Source organism: Phaethon aethereus (assembly GCF_964289735.1).
Source record: "Phaethon aethereus genome assembly, chromosome: 6".
NCBI classification, from domain to species: Eukaryota; Metazoa; Chordata; class Aves; order Phaethontiformes; family Phaethontidae; genus Phaethon; species Phaethon aethereus.
In genome coordinates, this window is record NC_138580.1 from 11,281,346 (window position 1) to 11,296,861 (window position 15,516).

A 15,516-nucleotide genomic window follows, 5' to 3' on the forward strand; every position below is an offset into this window, starting at 1 on the left:
TTTCTGGATCCCGCCAGTGATCAGAAGCCCGGCTTCACGGCGTTGACCAATTCATCTTCCCTCGGTGCAGCCAGCCTCCTGCGTTCCTTTCCGCTGTCAAGCCCGGAGCCCCGAGTTTGCGAGGCTCCCGGCTAGGCTTGCCGGGAAGGCGGATCCAGCTGCTGAAGCCCAGCTGTGTGTGGGGTCCGCCCAGGAACTGCAGCATATGAACAAACTAAGCCTGACTCTCCTCTCGAAATATATACAAATATGGGAGGGGGAGCTGGGGGAAGAAGCCTCGCTCTGAGAAAAAGAGTTTGACTTTTTTTTTTCCCCCCCGATGACAACGTGGAGCAGCTCCGGACTCCGTACGGCCCGTGGATCTTTGAAGGGGACCTAATGTCTACTGCGTGCGTCTAATCAAAAAGGCATGGGTACTCCTGCATGCCTCTTTCATCTGAATAAAACATGGAAGGTAACACTTCAATATGCTGAGCTGCCATTAATTCACTACTTTTTGCCCCCTTTTAGAAATTAACTCTATCTTTTAAGTAAGCTTCAATGGGCTGTATTTTTAATAGGCATAATTGGAAGGTTTAAGGCAGCTTTTTCAGAAAGAACACATCAGTATGAGCTTAGCCTGAAGTAGGTACTTTTGACCCATTAAAGCAGCAGGATTTAAACATATATGTTTTCCTGAATCAGGGCCTAAAATAATAACATAGAGCATTTAAATAGCTGCTTTCTCCCCAAGATGTCAAACTGCTTTACAAAAACTTGTAAGAAATATTATCCCCACTTACAAAAGGGAAACTGTGAAACATAGCAGAAATCTGACTTGCCTTGGTTGTTAACGCCATCAATGAGTGGCAAAAGGAGGGGTAAAGTCCTCAAGCTCTTGCCCTATGATCTACCCTGATCCTCCAGATTGTGTTAAAATAATGACCAATGAAATCACGTGTGGCAGAGAAAGAGATGTTGTTATTAAGGTTTTTTGCAGCCAAAATGCCTGCCCTAAGGTGGGGCTAAATTTTTATAGCTATTGATAAATACGTTGATCACTTTTTAATGCATACATGGCATTCTAGTTTGGTGAGTCTCCAGCTTTTTATTTACCCATTTTACTATTCAACTTTTACTTCATTAATCAGTGTGTGATGGACACGGGGTGTATCTGTTCATGCTTGTGTGTATGTGTGATAGCTACTTGAAGATCCTTTCTTTGTGTGAATTTTTTTGATAAACTTCATTCACTTGTTTTGTAAACTATTTACATAAACTGTGCTGTTACGGAGTATAACAACAGTATCTCTTTTCCCTTTTTCTGTATTTAAAAAGGAAAAAGGAGAGGTGTTAGATGAGGTACAGATACAGCTGATCAATGTGGAAGGGCTCTCCTACGCCATGGCTACACCACCATACCTCTGCAGAGGGTTGCTTGGTCTGCTCCCACTTGCTTCAGAGTGCCCAGACGCAAGCCAGCTTAGCCTGTCCTCCATGGAGAAACGGCCGTATGTCCCTGGGAGGAGAGCAGAAAGGCAGGTGGATGCAGGAAGCGAAGAGACCACCTGGGGTACACAGAGAATGCATCTGGAAGAACAAGCCTAGAAAGGTCTGCCTCCCCCTGGGAGCTGCCGCTTGCTCACAGTCCTGGAGGACACCAGCCTGAGTCCTCAACACGGCTCTCCCTCACTTAGCCATCTTTACATCAAACTGGGCATCTTTCTGTGTGCTATGGAGTATTAACGAAGATGAGATGGGTTGGCCTGAGTTACAACGGCTGAGGTATTACTTTTTAGGATTAAGGACAACCAAATGTTTAGCAAGCTTTCAGAAAGACATTGTTTTCCAGTTGGTGTATTGAGGCTGCTGTTTGCACAGTGGTATCTTTGGGTGACCTGCCAGCTCTCCTCTTTCTGATTCAGAGCATTTCAAAATGCCCACACATGGCTCAGACTGCCGGTTGGATTTTCAAATATGAGCCCTTCTGTGCATTACAAGGCAGCTGGATAAGGCTTGTGTTAGGAACATCGCAGATTATTCATGATCCATGGGAGCCCTCTTTAAAATCAGGAAGAATCCCCCGCTGCCTAGCAAAACTCGGACAGAAATAATGTCTCCAGTAGGAGCCTGGAGGGGCTTTAAACAACGGTGGACATTGACAAAGCATGCTGTATGTCTTGGAAGTGCAAGGGAAACAAGGGATATTATTTTTTTAGCAGCAGAACCTAGGAAGGCAGCAGGAAGCCCGCATAACATCCCCCGAGCCGCAGGAGCTGCCTTTTCCAAAACCTGGGTAATCCCAAACAATTTCTGGGCCAAACCGAATCCTGTAAAATGCTTTGTCCTGTCTGCAGAATAATCTTAGGGAGAGACTTGGGGCCAGAGCTCACTGAAATGAAAGGCAGTAGCTGTCCCATGCAATGGCATCTTTATAAAGCAGTTGGGTTTCTACGGGAAGCTCTGCAAGGGGAAGCTTTTGGGGAGCGAGGTTTGTCCTACTCTTCCTAAACAGCTGTACCTATTTCTAGATGGTGTTAGACCTACTGCTTGGTAAAACATGATGTTGTGGTGGCGTGGGTGTAGGTTTGCTTTCATAAACTGGCCACTGGGCTCTGCAGGCTGCTTTCTGCATAGAAGCAACCTGTCTGTTCAGCCCTTGCCGCATGTGAGATTGCACAGAGCTAGATGGACCCTCCCATAATCTGCATTTTCGATCCACTGAGCTGAGCCTATTGTAAGCAAACCTCATTTGCAAAATAGGAAGAACGTGAGGCTGAGAGCTTGTTTCTTTCCTAACACTATGGTGTGAGTCACCCTGGGTTGAGCAGGGAGCCACGCAACATGTGCCCCAGTCACCTGGGCTTTTCTCTGACCAACAGCTCTGCTCTGGAGCCTCTGCTTTTTTCTCAGACCTTATCCAAGGAAAAAGCGTGAACTAAAAATCCACCAAAGTTACTTGGGGAAAAATGAGTATGAACTCTGGGATTTAGCCTGAAGTGTCTAAACTCACATTATAGAGCTTTGCTTCCACAAGAGAACACAGTGACCTCTGGAATAAGGCATTGGGGAGGAAGAAGAGATAAATGGTTATTTTTATTGTTGATTTTTTTATGTCTTTTGGTGTAAATTCTCTGCTCCTTTAATAGTGATCTGGACAACCTCATAACTCAAGACACACTGAAGGCTGGATTTAGACTGAGGAACGTAAGGTCTCTGCAGGGTGATTTTTAAGTTGCATTGTGGGAGCAGTTTTCACAAAGTTCTCGTTTAGGAGCTGGAAGATATTTACTAGAGAAGTAAAATAAAACTTTGGCCACCTGAAACAATATAGTATTTATTTAAATGAAGGTTTCAAAGAGCCTGGGTTTCCACTGTGGGAGGCAAGGCTCTGCAATCAATCAATAGATTTGAAGCTCCCAACATATGCACTAGGCACCCTTCTGCACGGTAACATCATGATGGACATGTGCCAGACCCAGGTGAGTCAAACCTCTTATTGTTCCCAGGGGCGAAGACCACCTTCATGTGACTGGGGATGTGAAAGGAGGGAAGGGTAAGAAGGGAACAATGCCCCAGACAGTGCTAATGCAAGGGCCAATGCTCCTGAGCTTCCCTGGACCTCCTCCATGCTGGCTAGACCCCAGAGATCATAGCAGGGGCATTGGGTTTAAAATGACTGACTACAACAAAAGACATTGTGCATCAGAAGATGTTCCCTTGGCATTCTTTATTGCTTGCATCTTACATGATGGGGCTAATACCTGTTGCATCTGCTTCGTCCTTTTTTAATCTGCTGGTATCAGTAGTGATGCTGGGCTTCAGATAAGGTCCATGAGTGTTTCTATTGTGAACAGGATTTGTTTTTCGCTTCGAAGTTTTAAAAGGGCGAGGTAAATGGCCACCTGATAGGATCAGGACTTAGCTTCTATCAGTGAGCACAAATCCATACGCTTATGTGTGCATATTGTGTGGTTGTATTGAACTACTCCCAAGTTGTCCTGGCAGTTAATTAAACCCCAGGAATTTTACTGTAATCACTTCTGCATCTTATAAGCACAGCCTTGGTTTCGCTGTGCTGTCAGCAACGGTTGCCTGAGAAGGATGTGCACCCTGCCCTGTGGATCAGATCCAGCCAGCATCTCCACCCTGCATCCACAAGGACCCTGGCTCCAGTCCTGGGAGGGTCGAATAAATTCAAACGCCAATGCCTGGCAGGCACTGAGGGTGCCAGTTGTTCTCTGGGAAAAGCTCTCATTACCTTCCAGCTGTCACGGTGTTTTGGTGTTTGTTTGAGCTCAGGTACTATGGTTTGTGCTCCCTGCTGTCACCTGAGGGAAAATACCATGACTTGACCTTTGGTATTTCCCATTCTCTTGCTGCAGCTTGTCCCAGGGATGGTGTGCTAAACCTCTGATGATCAGATAACATGAGGAGTGCAAAGCCAGCAATGCATCCTGAGGGACACAGCTATACCTCCTTCGGGCACAGGTGACCTTGTCTGCATTGCCACAACCACTTCTCCTTAGCCCTGCCAACTTCCCCTTGTTCCTGCATCTCAGCTAATGCTTGTTTTGGTAGCCACGCAGGATAAATGCGCTAAGTGATGCCTGACTTTTGTTGGAGTCTTTACATAGTCCAGAAACACTGGCCTAACTTCTAATGTCTCTTAGACTGCATGCAGCAGGCTCCTTGACCAAAGCTGCATCAAGATTAAGTGAAGGCCTAATTTGTCTGTCTCTACCATTTACAATGTTACTGAGTTGGCATTTTTTTCCTGTCCCAAATGTTCTTGTTTTCTCCCTATGAAGTTTTGAACTTATCTCACTGCTTGCTTTGTGCTGCCTTTAGAGCCACTTTTGGTAAACTTGCATTCCTACTATTGATGTGCTTGTACAGATTCTTTCCAAAATGTCGATTAGTTTTGGCTTTCTTTGTATTCATGGATCCAGATCAGCCATTGCCAAAATGAATAGAAACAACTGCTACCAATTTCAGCTGGAGTGGGACCCCCTCTCCCCAAAAGACACCAAATCTCTTTTCCAATCTCCACTTATCTTTCCATGAGTTTTTCTTTCCTTGAATAATTAACAAAATACTGATTTATCTACAGTTTAATGGCCATTTCACACAACCATTTAGGTGATAGAAATATGTCTATAAGGAGCCTAGACTCATGTGAGGAGAGGATTTCCTGTTTATTCTTTTTGAACCTACTTTTCCTCCTGCACTCTTCCACGCTGAAGCAGCTACTCATGCATTTTACCGACAGTTCCCTGACATTCATTCCTCCACTGTGTTTTCTTAGGGAACCTAAGCAAGGACTGTTTTCTGGTCCATCCATCATACCAATGACATCACATGCAGACAGACGCCAGGGTCGTCAGTGAGGATCAGCTTCTGGAGGCCAAAAGCACAAGCTGGCATCACTTCGATTGCCGGACGCCTCCGGTTAGCAAGCTCCTTTGGGTCTGAAGGAATTAGCCTGTAGAGGGAGGCACAAGCAGTTTGACAGCCTGACTCATGATCTTTGTATTATTATTACTGGTAGTGAAGTTATGATAGGATCCAGGAGCCTGAACCACAGATCAGGAATGTGCTTTTGAAGGGAAACTCCTGGCCATCTTGCTTTGGCTTGTGCTGCGAGGCAGTCTTAGGGCAGGCACACACTGGACTTTTTTTCAGCAGCAGCTAAACTGGAAGGTGCAAAGGGTGGTCAGTCCCCAGGAGTGGGCTAGAGGCACCCTAAAAAATATCCCCTAAAATATGGGAGGTGTGGGTGGTGGATCCTCAGCTCCAGCTATGTTGCTCCCTGAATCTACTTGTACTGTACCTCGCTGCTTGCGAGCACCAGCACAGCCAGACACTGCACAGGCGCACAGATACGCACCCCTTGTCAGCAGGAATATCGGCCACTTAACTCTGAGGTTACTGAGAGGCCATGGATGCTGGGGGATAGGTGCAAAGCACAGCCGCTGTTTTCATTTAAGTTCTCAGTAGCAAAGTGATGGTTGGTTTTGGTAGTTGTATTATTGTTTAATTCTAACTACTCCTAAGAATTTGAAGGGATGAGGAACTCTAAATGAAGTTACTGAAAATTAGTGTTGTGACAAAGAGGAAATTATCCGAAATATTTCCCATTATTTTTTGTTCAAGGTGTGTTAGTTGCTAGAACAAAACAGGCTGTGAAAAGAAGTAAGCGGGAAAGGTAACACACGTAACCCTACAAAAAGCATCAGAGAGATAGTTAGTTTTCTTCAGTAGAAAAAACAGTTTATCCAGAGTAAGGGTAGGATTAAAAAGAATGGACTTACAGCCAAGAAAAAGATGGGGTCCCTGTTTGCCAGAGTCAGAAACACCTGAGAGCAGGGCAATGGGGCAGTCTGCTTCTAGCCATATGGTGTCATGGCTTAGAGAAGGCATACTAAAACTTGCAAAAAAGAGCATCTGCGTTTGGTGAACTTGAGGTGTTGCTTTCTCTGCTGTAAAATGTGTAACTCTCCGGTAAGGAAGTCAACACTGATGGGAAAAGGTTGTTTCTGAGAAAATCTACCTCTCTAATGACAGTTTCAGAGTCTGAAGGGGCTTGTAATTAGAAAGTTGAGTTGAGCTTGCCTTCTTATGGTTGAAGAACAAGGCACTTGCTGCCTAGTGAAGATGCTGAAGAGCAGGAGGGTGTCCTGGTTAGAGTAACCTGCAGGAAATCAGACTCATGTACTGAGAAGAGGGGGTTCAAAGACAGCCTGACTGCACTAGTGGTTGTGCCTAGCTAGGGGGGGAAACACTAGAGCTTATTTTGACCAAAGTAGTGCAAGTCCTGGAAGTACTCCTGAAAGCAGTACTGTGCTGGGGCCATTTTTCTGTGAGAAAATACCATTAGCCCACTTTGCAGGCTGAGGTGGGGAAACGTGGCTCAGGAAGAGGACTTCATCAGAGTCTTTGGTGCTCACTGAAGACCTCTTCATAGCACACTAGTTTGTCAGGACATTTCACATTCTCGTCTAAAGCTCCCCAGGCTATAATGTAGTGAGGGCTACTCAGGCTGTTGGTGATCTTGACTTGGGCATTTCTATCATTATCCTCCTCCTCTATACATAGTGTTTTAAGTCTTCTTCACACCTCTGAGTAGTATTAAGAAAATTTGGAGCGGAAAATAGTTTTTGAAATGACTGCATGTTAGACCTGCAAAATATTACTCTACTTTATTGGTAATGTTGTTTCCATAATAAAAATATTTAATACGAAGTATGATACCCTGTATAAGCTTCACATAAATATTTCCGTTATATCACTGATATGGATCAGAAAAATTTCAGTATGCACATCCTGCAAATGCAAGTGTAATTGATACAAGGTATGTATCTTAATGTACATCTTGAGTAAACATAAGAAAACCATACCCTAATGGAAAACAGACTTTGTCTTACAATGTGCAATCATGCTTTTACATCTAAGCTGGACTTTGGGTTTAGAAAACAAATCTTAAATCAGTCCTATTCAGAGGACAAATCACAGTTCACATACTTGTAAAAAAACTTTTGCTCCAGGAAAGCCTTTTGTGGAAAAGCTTGGGAAACTCCATCCAGCTACAGTGGTGGAGGGGCGGGAAAGGAGGGATTGAGGTATCAGTTCAAACAATCTGAGGAAAAAGTTGAATAAACATTGAAGACAACAGAATAGAAACCAGACGCCAAATATTAATTCTTGGTGTCTTCAAAGAGGATTTGGAGATTTATTTTAATTGTTGTTGAAAGAAAAAGATTAATTTTTGGATGAAAAATGTATGCAAATTCATCTCTGGTCAACACTAAAAAAAAGTTTCCTATTCAAAGCAGAAAAAAAGCAAAGCAAAGAAACCCATAATATCAACTCTTCAATCCCCTGAGCTGGGGATTTTAACCTAGGTTTGAAAAGGGCAGGAAAAGAAAAAAAAGCCACATGAGAGTAATAAAAAAAAAAGTAGTTCTTGAATCAAAGGATATGAATCTGGTGCAAAAATGGGAAATCTCAAGGGAGCGATGTGATATGTAAACCAGAGAATGATGGGGCTGCTCCCGAGTGTCTGAAATGATGTTTGGAGTATGAGGAATAAATAGGAAGAACCTCTCTGTGCAGTTTGCTGGCCCAACAAGGACTGTGTGGGCACCATGGGGTCATGAGGGAATGAACCCAAAGGCTGCAGTAATGAAGGTGTATATATCTCTATCTATATCTATCTATCTATCTATCTATCTATCTATCTATCTATCTATCTATCTATCTAGTGTGATATATTAATTGACTCTGATGTTCAGTAGGAGCTGCAGGGCAAACATGCTGAACATCTCTCCAAAAAGACAGAACAGGAATCACAGGAAAGCACAGTAAGGGTTTGTTCTTGCTCAACAAGAAGAAAATAGTCAGCTGGGGGTTTTATTAAATAAATGACAGAGGCTTGCCCACAACTGAACTCAGGGGCTTTTAACTACTCAGGTACCTCCTGAGGAAGCGTGGCGGGACGGGACGCACTTTGGTGTTAGCCCGCAGAGATGATGGGCAGGAGAACACGGTTCTGGATGTCATAGCACTGCTGGGAAGGTGCTGGTGGAGAAGGCAGGGCAAATGGAAGGGTAAGTGAAAGCGAACACAGCATGACCGAGGCCTTCGCTGCCTGTAAAAGAGAAAAAACAGGCTGGTGGGCTTTAAAAAAATAACCCGAGCTGCCTAATGTTAACAAGCATCCTGTGGGAAAGCTAATAGCTGCTGAAAGAGAGTCTATAAAGCTAAATGACAAGTTGTCCTGCTACGGAGGGAAGATAAGACACAGCATGAGTGCATCAGAAACTCTTCAGTGACCTGAGAGCTAGGAGAAGAACAACAACAAAAATAAATCTTAGAAATAAACACATGCAACGATGCGAGCGAGGATGAGCGCCCAGGGGAGGGTGGAGGGCCCGTCCCCTCCGGGGCAGGAGGCTCCCGCTGCCTGGCTTCGGGAGAGCGGCCCGTTAGAGCAACCAGGGGTGTCTACCCACAGTGTTCACGAAAGGGTGCCCACCGCCGCGTACGTAACGAGGCGATTTTTGTCAGAAAGGTGGGCAGGACGCTGACAACCCAGCATGGGCTTAGATCAAGTCAATCGATGAACATCGGCCGAGGCGGGCGGCGGCGGCGGGCCAGCAGGGTCCGCCTCGCCTCAGGCCGCCTCACCCAGCGCCCCGGCGGCGGCTGTGGGCAGCGCCGGCCCCGGGCGGACACGCACCCCCGCCCCAGCCGCTCTCTTTAGGACCTGCGATGAGTTTTCCCGCCGGAGCCGGCCTCAGCGCCTGCGCGGAGGGAGGCGGCCGAGCCCCTTATCCCCATGGAGAGCGCCGAGGCCGAGCCGATCGATAGCCGCCCGGAGGAGGACGGCTTCGTGCCCCGCAGCGGCCTCTCGCCTCCGGAGCAGCCCGTACTCGAGGCCGCCACGGTGAGGGTGCGGGGGGAGGCGGCGGCGGCGGGAGGCGTCGGCGTCGTCCCACCCGCGGGCTGCCGGCCTCGGCACGGCCTACTCCGCCGGGGCCGAGCACCGGGCTTTCCTGCGCGCGCTGCCCGGCCGCTGCGCCGCAGGGCCGGCCCGGCGCGGGCGGGGAAGGACGCGGGGCTCGGCCGGCGCGGGGAGGCCGGGGCCGGGCGGTAGCGGAAAGAGGCTACAGGTGGGACGAGCTCGCTCTCTGCCTGCCCGGGGCCGAGCCCCTTCCCGGGGAGCCCGGGGCAGAGCTGTGCAGCCCGTCCCTCCGAGCAGTGGGGTTCTCCTCCTTCCAGTCCCTCTCTGGCCGCTGTTGGAGGGCTTTGTGTGCCGTCTGCCCATATCCCTTGTGCAAGATTATTATTATTATTTTCTCTTTCTCAATTTGTCGCCCCACTCCCTCCCCGCCCCCCCTCCAATTCACAAGTAAGTCCCCCTCTTTGCTGAATTTAGCTGGAGGTTCCTGGAGCTCTGCCTGTCCAGGGTGGGCATGTGGTCCTGACTGACTCTGCCTGCCAGTGTGTAAAAGATAACGATCCTCCTCTGAGAGATTAAAAGAAAAACATTTCAGTCCGGATGTATTCTGTTTCCTGTGAAAGGAGAGAGGTGGTATGTGTGTTCCAGGTGTCCTGAGGAGGAATTCACCAGTAGTTGGAAGTGTTTGGGTAGAAAGTGCAGGGGTGGGTTGGTTGGTTGTTTGTTTTTTTTTAAAAAAGGTTACTTTGTTACCTGTAAAGAAAAATATGTCTCCTTTTTGTATCTTTCTGGCTCATGATGGCTTTTGGTATCCAAAGTTGTCTATTTGTTGACTTTGGGTTTTTTTCCCCTTAAGCAGGTTTTCTGTTTTCATTTGCAAATGTGATACAGAACATGGGTATAAAATGAAGCTGTGCCAAAGCCTTTATCCTGTAGAGACCTGTCTTATTTGAACAAATGTGGTGTGAGAGAAGGAGAGGCAGGATTAGTAGTCTCTGCCTTGTGTGGCTAATGTTACATGAATCTTTATTTTCCTCCTGTAAAAAGATGGAAGACTGTTTGGCAAAAAAAATGGAAATCACTGTTTCGGAAGCTGAAAAACGGACTGGGAGGAATGCCATGAACATGCAGGAAACTTACACTGCTTACCTCATTGAGACAAGGTGGGTGATGAGAGCTCACTCTCAGAGTATGTGCATGTGCCATTCTAAACAGGTTCTCTCTCCTTTCCCCCAAAAATACTTAGGTACAGTTGATGAGAGGATTTAGTTTGTTTATGATTTGTCATGTGATTATCAACCTACTCTAGAGGATCTTTTCCTATGAAAACTTGGCATCTGGTCTCTAATTCAGTATTAATGCTGGTGTTGTGTAACTGTGTACTGTAATTCTGCATTTGGAGCTAGGTGGAAAAATGTGTGCTTGAAAGATGTTGCTTTTAATATGGTGTCAACAGCTGCTTAGTTATTTCTTAGACATGGGTTGGATAAATACGTAAATACGAGGTTGTATGTGCAGCTTGTATGTGGGAGGGGTTGTCCTTTGTGGTCAAAAGTAATGCTTAGGCTTATTTGAGATCACAAGAAAATGAAGAAGTCTCATGACTTCTGTCATGTGGTCAACATTTACTACTCCACTAATATTTGAAGTTTCATGCTTGATCTGATCACCACATACTCCTTGTAGATGCTCTAAGTGTTAGGGTTAATTAACTATTTCCTTCCTTCATACTAACTTGAACTTTCACTGGAGAACTTAATGGTTTCAATCTTCCTGAGTTAGCAAGATTAATAATACAAGTATGGTAAACATGCTTGGTACCACAAAGACAACTTGCAATTTTAAGTATTAAGTAGTGAACAAAGCTTTAAAATCTCTTCTAACTTACAGCTACTTCCCAAAGAGCCGCAGATGACTCCTATTATGCAGGATCATGTTACTCAGCTGTAGCAAGAATTTCAAAGTTAGACTTTATTAGGAGTTTTGTCTCTCAGTTCTTTACATTAACAGTTTTAACCTTTGGGCCTTGTTTCGGGAGTGGTCTGCTGTACAGATAAAACCTTCTGAAACATTTTGCAAAGGCTCTGAAGAGTTCCAATTATAATACTATCACACAAGTCTTTGAGTTACTGGTTAAAAGGCTTTTTAACGTGTTTAACTAATGAAGGGATACACTAGCCACACTAACTGCAGACCTTCTGGGATGTATTTACTATATTTTGCTAAACTTTAAGGCTAAAATCCAAAATAGATGTACATTATATTCTTCAAATATTGTAGTTCTTTGGCAGTTGCTCAGATGTTTAAAAAAAATACTTTTACAGTGTATTGATATTAAAGATCACATCTTCTCACATAAGTAATGTTATTTTTCTTTTAATGATATTTCTGAAGCAAAAGAGAAGAAAATTAGAGTCATTGGTGTTTAACTGTGATGTGAAGTGTACTCTGGGGGCATCTTTATGCAGCCCAAGAACATGCTGACTGCATATCCCTTACCAGTCGTCCTTATGTTACTTCAAACTTGCTCCTGCTGGTCTTTCCCAGTGGTTCTTTCATAGTGGCAAAACTGTATTTTGCTGCCCAGATTGCTTTCTTTCATTAAGATATATTTTATTCTGTGGTCAGCAAATACCAATTACATGTTTGTCACAGAACTATTGAAAATGTGGGTTTGTCACATCTCTAATAAAATAGGTTTTCTATTCCTTTTGCTGAGAAGGCAACATTTCTTGTATAAATATAATTGCTGGCTATTAAATGTGCTTCCTGCTGAGCCTGTAGCTGTAGGTGGGCTTCACAGCAATTTGTCTGTGGGTAACAGGATATTTTGTAGCTGAAGAATAAAACTTGGTTTGTGGTAGTATAAAAGGAAGACCACTTAATAATAGTTGCATTACGTGCACGTGAACTGGGGTTCCGCTGTTACTGCTACCTAGGATTTAATTTCAATTTGAAATGAGGAATTGCACGTATCTGGGTGAATAAGAGACACAAGATGGATGCAATTACAGCCATTGTATATTTGTTACGGAACAGGAACCGAGTACCTAAACTTTTAACATACTAGTTTCAACAGTGCTAATGACACTGTTTTCAAAATGCAAGTGATGGTGTTGCTTCCTTTTTCTTTTCAAAATGAAAAGATTTGTTACTATTGTCAAATTTTCATGTGATTTTTGTTGAATTTTTTTTTTATAAGTGATATGATACCTTGATGTAGGTATCTGCTGTAAACTGCAGAGCCTCAGCAAATTCCAAGGGTAATGCTTACTGAAAGCATCCCCGTTATTCTTGGTTTACAGCTTTCTGTGTTAGCTAAGTAGATTGTTGTGGTGAGCTATTTCCATTCAATTAGTCTTGAAGTCAGTTTGTTTCACAGCTTCTGTTAAACTCTACAGTTATTTAAAAATAACTTAGTTTTTATATTTTCCCTGTGACAACAGAGGAACCCTTACACCTCTTTGTGGGAAGTGGCATTAAGGCAAGTACAAATTCTTATAAGTAAGATATGTAGCTAAATATTCATTCTTGAGATGCAGGTGCTCAGCATATCACCTGCTTTCTGTAAGGGACATTGCAAATAGCCTGGATACCACTTAAATTTGGACTTGCTTCCTTGTTGGAAATTTAGGCAGCTGTGTCTTGTACGACAGTCTGCAGCTACAAGAACTGAGTAGTGTAAAACCCAGAATTTGACTCCTGGTCTTGTACTCTTTGTTTTTCATGACAGAGCTGAAGGTTAATCAGAATGCAGAGCACCTCTAAGTGATCTGTGTTGATGAACTTTTAATTGTAGTACATATGGGGTTAGCTTTTTTCCTGTTCTCCTTCAAAGTAAACAATTTCTTCTGTAGTACTAGGACACTTCCATTTAGTTAACTTTTGTGTCTGTTGCTGATGACTTTCAGATCTCTAGCCTAGTCCTTGTCACACAAGATGATGACTAGAGTGTTTTTGGTTGTTTGGTTTGTTTTTTTTGTTTGTTTTGTTTTAAATATGGGTTTAGGAAAAAGTAACACAACTTTGTGCAGCCTGGTAGCTGACTACTTAATAGCAAAATCCCTGGGTTGCAGCCATACTAGTCTTTACTTCCTTTCGAAGTAATTTGACAGGGTGTCTCACTGTGTGCTTTACTCCCGCAGTATGGTTGAGGAAGCTACTAATTCTATTTCTGTTTTCAGTATTTGGAAGATTTTCCAATTTCATTAGTGAAATTATGTCATGAGTGATACCCGCTTCTCCCTTAAGACTTTAGATTGCCCATCCAAACTGCAGGGGCTTCTAGAGCAAGTTTCTGTGAGAGAAATTAACTTGGAAATCAGTAGCCAGCCAGGTCATAGTTCAGCGGTAGCAATGCTGCACCGTGGGACTTCAGGAGATTTTCCTTTGTTACATTTTGAGTTCCCTTCCCAAAGTCTCCTGTTCCACATTGGGTTAGGCAAAGAGCCCAGGCATGCTTTTCCTGGGGACATGCACAGAATGAATGCTCACAGAGGTATGCTGTCTTCTGATAAAACAAGAAAATACGGGTTTTGGTCATTGAGAGTTGAAGACTTGTCTGTTCCCTCCAAAGGAGGTATGGGGCGGGGAAAGGAAGAAAATCTGAGTCCAGCTTGAGCTGTAAACCAGGGAGAGATCAGGAGATGAAAGAAGATGGAGGAGTTGAAAACTTAATTTACTGCATATACTGCTGATTTGTACTTAATTGTTACAATGAATCATTAACCTGCCTAGTGGATGCATATTTTAGTTAAATGCAGCAAACTGTTTAGGTGACAGTATTAAAAAAAAAAAAAACCGCAAACAAAAAAACCAGAAAAAAAATCACCTGTCTGTGAAAGATCTTCTGACAGGAGAACTGGCTCTGTCATACAGCTTGCCAGGTAACTTTTGCTGGTTTACAAAGTACATAGTTGATCTGTAATGATTGTTCCACTGTTTGTTGAGATGCCTAAGTACAGAGACTATTTCTAAATAGCTAATGGAAAAAATTGCCCAGCCTTCTAAAATGGTGTTCCTCCACATAGAGAGTGAACCTTGTCTGCTGTAGGGGAATGGAAGTGTCACTCCTCAAACACTGGAAGGTCAAAGGCTGAAAGCAAAGTTACCACTTCTGCGATTGAAGAGGTGATTGATTTTTATAAGGAAATAAACCAATATATTTCCTTCTCATCTGATTTAATATTTTACAATCATTCCTCTTTTTATTGCATTCAGAATTGTTTAATGGCTCATTTAAGATAATTAGTTTTAAATGGGAAATGGGGAGAGGTTAATTAGATGGACTAAAGTTTTCACATTGGCACTTTGAATTAAGGCAAATGAATGTGACTGTTGGAGTAATGTAATCGTCTAATCGCTTATGATAACATCAGTTATGAACGTAAAAGTTGAAGGTTTCAATTTTGTCTCTTAATTTTTTTTTTCAGGCAGGTTGGGTCATTCAATGAATAACATGCATTGTTAAAACTGTACTTAGAGGGGAAACATATGGTTTTCCTGCCTGAAGACTGTACAAGTATTATATTGTGTTTTTAGAACCAAAACAAATTGAGAAGTTTGACTGAATGTCAACAAGTGATTATAATCTTAATTGAAACTGGTCTGCAGTACTTGCATTTAATGGTGGAGTTCATAATGTGGTCTAAAAAATTAGATGGTAATGAAGGTATTAAGTGTAATGAGTACCTTTGTGGATTTCTACTTCCTTTCTGGAACGGGGTTCCTGGGGAGAAATGCTCTTTTAATTGGTGATATTTTATAGTCTCATATGTAACCAGGTGGAGACATTTTTGGTGTGATTAAAAAAACCCCTATTTCTCTCATCTTGCCTGTCCCAAATCCATCCATGCAGTTTCAAACACACTACCCTGTCTAAAAGGCAGTGGTGTGGACGCAGGCTGATAATTGAGGGCTGTACAGTACTTTCCCACCACAGCTTTGCTCTTTCTGGAGAGCAGAATCTGGCTGCTTTTACTTTATCAAAGCCTGGATGGAAGGAGGAATTTTAAACTAGTATTAATAATTTCAAAATGTGTCTTAAATTTATTCAAATGGGTTAACATAAAAAG

General features: G+C 43.5%; 1 protein-coding gene across 1 annotated transcript in view; it reads left to right on the forward strand.

The window, feature by feature from the left end:
- Nucleotides 1-9,132: 9,132 nt before the first annotated feature.
- SNX4 (sorting nexin 4) overlaps nt 9,133-15,516 on the forward strand; it is a gene marked incomplete at its 3' end in the record, with an annotated part of 35,882 nt that continues 29,498 nt past the window's right edge. The window contains exons 1-2 of the mRNA XM_082001724.1: nt 9,133-9,427; nt 10,490-10,605. Of these exons, the coding sequence (XP_081857850.1) occupies nt 9,320-9,427; nt 10,490-10,605 (224 nt within the window). The 5' untranslated portion in view covers nt 9,133-9,319. The remainder of the gene's footprint in view (nt 9,428-10,489; nt 10,606-15,516) is intronic.